The sequence below is a fragment of the Lycium ferocissimum genome, chromosome 3 (genome assembly GCF_029784015.1).
Source record: "Lycium ferocissimum isolate CSIRO_LF1 chromosome 3, AGI_CSIRO_Lferr_CH_V1, whole genome shotgun sequence".
NCBI lineage: Eukaryota > Viridiplantae > Streptophyta > Magnoliopsida > Solanales > Solanaceae > Lycium > Lycium ferocissimum.
Window position 1 is genome coordinate 8,493,505 of NC_081344.1, and position 5,340 is coordinate 8,498,844.

General features: G+C 36.0%; 1 protein-coding gene across 1 annotated transcript; it reads right to left on the bottom strand.

Moving 5' to 3' along the window:
* Positions 1 to 1,397: 1,397 nt before the first annotated feature.
* Positions 1,398 to 5,334, bottom strand: LOC132049576 (calcium-dependent protein kinase 13-like). Its single transcript, XM_059440440.1, has 6 exons — positions 5,228 to 5,334; positions 4,971 to 5,123; positions 3,226 to 3,341; positions 2,977 to 3,144; positions 1,909 to 2,139; positions 1,398 to 1,822 (listed from the first exon to the last, which is right to left on the bottom strand). Exons 1-5 carry the CDS (start codon positions 5,331 to 5,333, stop codon positions 1,963 to 1,965), a joined length of 720 nt encoding a protein of 239 aa, XP_059296423.1. The 5' UTR covers position 5,334; the 3' UTR covers positions 1,398 to 1,822; positions 1,909 to 1,962.
* Between the last annotated feature and the right edge of the window lie 6 nt (positions 5,335 to 5,340).

Below are 5,340 nucleotides of genomic sequence, written 5' to 3' on the forward strand. Positions count from 1 at the left end.
AAAAAGAAAAACTGTCTAGTTTTATTGTAAAAATATTTTAGAATTTTGCATTAGACTACTTACATCTTCATATTAGTAAACAAATTTTATACAACAATATCCTATAGATTGTATTGCTAACGCATGGCTAACATCTTATTAACTTGAATTAATGCTTACTAATATAAATGATAGCAATAATAATATTAAGTGAAATTAAAGACTTTGTGTTGTTAAGGATATACACTAAAACAAAAGTATCAAAGAACGTATAGGCCTCTTATTAAAAGTACCCTTTTTTTAATTAAAATTCTTTAAATATCGACACTGCTTGCAAAAAACTCTGCGTACGCCAATATAAACATATATTGTTGTATCTACTCAGAGACAAAAGATAAAGAACTTCTGATGAAATGACACCTTATTAGAAAGCTTGCCTCACGAAGACAAAAAAGCTACTGTAGTAAAAATTCTTGAGGATAAATTATCCATGTTAATTAATAGAATCTTTTGGTAGATATATGCATAATCATTAATCAAATAACAGTTAAATATGATCAACTGCTAAGTGCTAACAGTGTTATCCTTAATTGCCGTGGCTATGGTTGAGTTCGAGTGTCTAATTCTTTTATTTTATTGTTTACTTTTTTGAACGCCCAAAGAAGGAAATAAAATTCATATTTTCAAAATTTGTGTACAGGTAAAAAGCTATCCCACGTGATACTATTAGTCTAAATAATTGGTCCCAAGAGTACTAGTCCAAATATACTGATACTGCATTAAATATTCACATGGTCATACTTAAACCCATCTAGCAACAAGGATCATGAATTGTCTGAGTTCTGCTTTAACTCTATCTTACCCACCTAACACTCTTTATCGCTTGGAATATTCAATAAATTATTAGTGTAACATCTAATCCTACTTTTCTTGCTCTCATCTTTGTTATAATTGGGGTATATCCTGATCTAATAATATTTTTAATATCGATAATGAATGCGTTGAGGTTTGTTTCCAATTTATCCTAGCTTGTCATGCGCCTTTTTGTTTTATTTTTATTCCTTTTTACGTTTATGAAGATCATGATCAAAAAATAATTTCAATCCATTAAATATTATTTCAACAATCGTCATGCATGAGAGCCTCCATTGAACATTATGATAGCAAATAAAATTGAAGCAGATCCGCTGACCTGTGGAGTCGATTTGTTTTGTTTTAAAGTCCTTTACAAATTTGTTTTTAATTTTATGTCCTCTTGTAGAGATCTTGATTTTTACACATGAGATATGATAACACACAAGACATCTAGAAAGATCATTTTCTTGTATTCAAAATCCCAAGTGGCATAAAAGACCATTTCCTCCAGTGGCTACCTGTTCATACTCCAGGAATAATAGGCACAAGCAAGAATACCGTACTTCTTTCATAAAAACTATGCTCTACTACCAAGTTTCTAGACTTTTCTTGAACAAGAACAGTTGTCCAGACAAGAGGAAAAGAATCACACTTTTGGGTGCCAGCACTGATAAACTATTTGGTTTACTCAAACTACCAATTTGAAGAGGTTAACCAGAGTCGTCTCTTATCCAGGCAAACTAACAATCTAAACCGAACCCCACAAACAATAACGAGATATCGAAGTATGATATAATGCAAGTTGGATACAATACTTAGTACTTCGGCCCTATGAACTTCACTCATTCCCCAAGTTAAGTGACCCGTCCTTCATTAGCTTCACACTCAGACTATTAAATCGCCCTCTTGAGTAATGTCGAGAAGCCTTTCTCCAATCTGTCCCAGTTTTCATCATGGCTGCAAATTCATCATAGCTGATACGCCCATCCTGCAAAAATATGAAGATAAAAAAGAAATCATCCCTACTCTGTATTCATCTTTAGTTATAGAGGATTTGTGTGCTTGTCTGTTTACCTTGTCTGTATCAACTTCCTGGAAAATGTCATTAACAACATTGGTACAGTCATCTCAACCATCCTCCATTAATGCATCCCGAAGCTCATTTGGTTCAATATAACCATTGCCATCCTTGTCGAAGAAGGAGAAAGCTCTGTGTAGATGTTCATCATTTGCCATCCTCTGAAGATGGAGTGAAATAGCAATAAATTCCCCGTAGTCCAGAGTTCCTTTCCCATTAGTTTCAATCTATTAGAAATGAACCGACCTTATTAATATCTGTGGAATTGTCGCTTACCATTTTATCATTTTGGCTTCCATCCCCATTTACTCTTTTCACTAATTCTGTCAAGGGATAGAGTATAAGGCTTTACTTGTTCTATATGAGTATTTCGACCATTAAGTGCATTTCAATGATAATACCAGCAATGAACTATAAGAGGACAGCATAATGATCTGAACCAGTTAATAAATACTAAAACCTCAGCACAGAAGAATAACATCTGAGCTGGATTAAATCACAGAGGCATACATCAAAGTAGAATCTATTTTGTCGATCTTTAAATACAAACAAGGTCAATTTAGAAAACCATGTGGGGAAACCAACTAACAGACAGAACAGAGATAGTCCCGAACTATAGATAAGATGATACTGTCCCTTCCCCAAGATTGCATAATTCTTTTCCGCTTGTTTTTCTTTCGTCGTCCCTCCTTTCCTAGTAGCTTTCCCCCCTTTTTACTGATAAATGAAGTCCCACTCCCTGCTTTCCTGCTTCCAAACTTCTCATATTTTTCTCTGCTAACTCTCCATGAGGAAACAGATTATAAATTTCTCAGCCGGATCAATTTATCCTAGAACAAGGTTTTGATCAAACGGATTAAAGTCTAAAAGAAGTATTCTAGATCATGACCATCATACACATTATGGATGAGGTTTTATAGCATTAACATGTGAGATGATAAGGATTGCAGATATTATCAGCCTATTAATACCATAAGCAAGCTCATGTATTCATTAACCCAGGAGAATACTGGGACATCAAAACTCAAATGTTTTTTCATCAAAGAACAGGCAGGTGTACTCACAGCTTCAATAAGCATCTTTACTTCAGAATCAGCCAACTGTGAATTAAACTTTTGAAGTCCAGCTTTTAGTTCTTCAACAGAAACAATACCATCATTATCAGTATCTATCTTGCCAAACATTTCATTGAGGTCTTCAACTTCTTCATTAGACAAGAAATCAGCAATCACCTGCATTTGATAGTGCACCATTTAGAGTTCCTACGAGCACAAATGTTTAGTTCAAAAACATCGTAAGAGTAATAAACTAACCCTCAGAGCTTTCCTCTTAAACCTATTCATCAGTGCGAACTGCTTAAGTCTTGACTTGACCATATCTCCAAGAGGAACATTTGGAGCCTTCTTAGCATTTTGAAGCCAAGGATGTTCTACAAGATAGAATGTTCATTACAGAAAATACAAGACAACCACCTTCAAGCTTCGAAATGGAGGTTATTTGCCAATTTTACACATCTTATTTCAATTCAGCAGTGTCCATTTTTTGTAAACCTCAGCAGTCATAAAACTAAGAAAGTTTTTCATTTCTTTATTAGGCAGAATACCTAAACTGATACATATAGCTGCAGTAGGTTTTAAGATCGCGACAGCCAGCCCCCCCCCCCCCCCCCCCCCACCCACAAACCCCTTAGTATTGTTTTTCCTATTGTAACACCTCTACTTAACAGAATAAGTATTATTAAATGCCTTTGACCGTTGACCATGCCTACATGGAGGCGAGTGGATAGGATTTTTTTAATTCAAAATACTAAAAATTATAAATGAAAAATAAAGAAGAAAAACCCTCCTCCCCCTTTCTTTTACCCTCCCCTCCCCGTCTTTCTTCCATCTTCCACAACCTCCCCCTTTGTGTAACTTTTTTCTTTCATTTCCCAGCTCACCCTGCCCCTTTCTTTTCCCCTAAGCATCACCTCTTTCTTCTGTTTCCCCTTACCTCCCCTCCCCCTTTCTGCAATCTGTTCATTAATTTCCCACCTCACAATTCCCATCCCAACCCCCAAACTCATCCATAACTATCACCAACAGCTTCACCATATACACTGCCATTAGCTCCTCCCATACTAATAATACTATAATTTTAATTTTTTTTTTTAATCAAAAAATCCTATCCACGCGTCTTATCAGTGTGATTAGCACACAATTTGGGCACATCAGCTAGCCCACCTCCATATAGGCATGGTTAATGGTCAAAGGACATTTACTACTACTTATTCGGTTATGTAGAGGTGTTAAAATGAGAAAAGCGAGAGTTAGGGGGGCCGGCTTTAAATTTGGTGCAAGTGCAAGAATCGATTTAGATTCTGTCTTTTTGGAAAGAAAAACTAAGAAACTTAAAAGTTCATCAAAATAAACAACTCGGGAATTCCCAATTAAAGTAATTTACAAGACATATATGACGTGCTATGTATTTCTTTGCATTTTCATTTCTCCATTATTAAGTATCTTATTCAAATTTAGCTCGCCCCTTGTTAAAAAGTTCTCTAAACGTTCATTAGTCCCGGGTTCCTTCCTTTTTCAATCCTTCTCTGTCCCAAGTTGCAGAGGTTGCTTGAGGTTGAAAGCACATCTTAAGTTTCTTCAACATTAAAGCTTCATTGAGCAAAGCACAATGGTGTACAAGCAAGAGCAAGGTAACAACAGCACCGAGCAAGCATCTGAGTGAACCAGATACTAGTTTAGATATTAACTTTAGATAGTCAGACAAATATATGAAAGGTATAGGACAATCAACACATGGTAATTCACTTGTTTCTGCAATTGTTTGATTTCAACGTCTGCTGAGATCTAATACCTCACTTACCGAACTCTCCAGCTGGCTTAGTACATACTCAAAATGTTGATATTTTAGCAAGTACACAGGTAATATGTAAAATGCATGCATGTTTGCCTGAACGATTCAAAGCATGAATGAAAAGCCGTGTCCTGTGTTGAGGCAAGGGTTTTCTAGAAATCATAACAAGCACTTTGAGAATAAATAGAACTTGTAAACCCCAACTTACCAAGTACTTGTTTTGCAGTCAGTCGTAGCTTTGCATCTGGCTCCAGCATTTGACGTACAAGATTCTTAGCACTGTCTGAAATACTTGGCCAGGGCTCACGCTTGAAATCTATTGCCCCTCGCAAGATTGCCTGCGCAACTCCTTGTTCAGATTCTCCAACAAAGGAGTGCCTTTAATCAAATGAGCGAGAAGACATCTGAGAGTATACAAATAAATGAAAGAACAGAAGGAATAATCAATTATGAAAGTGAATTTACCGGCCCAAAATGGAGGAACCCCACATAACAAAATATATAAAATGACTCCTGCACTCCATATATCTATTTCTGGTCCATAGTTCCGCTTGAGCACCTCTGGAGCCATATAATAA

Coding starts and splice junctions, on each gene's coding strand:
- LOC132049576 (XM_059440440.1), bottom strand. CDS start 5,333: ATGGCTCCAGAGGTGCTCAAGCGGAACTATGGACCAGAAATAGATATA. Junction 5,124..5,227: donor GGTTCCTCCATTTTGGGCCG/GTAAATTCACTT, acceptor CCTTTGTTGGAG/AATCTGAACAAGGAGTTGCG. Junction 2,140..2,976: donor TAAAGATGCTTATTGAAGCT/GTGAGTACACCT, acceptor CATTTCTAATAG/ATTGAAACTAATGGGAAAGG.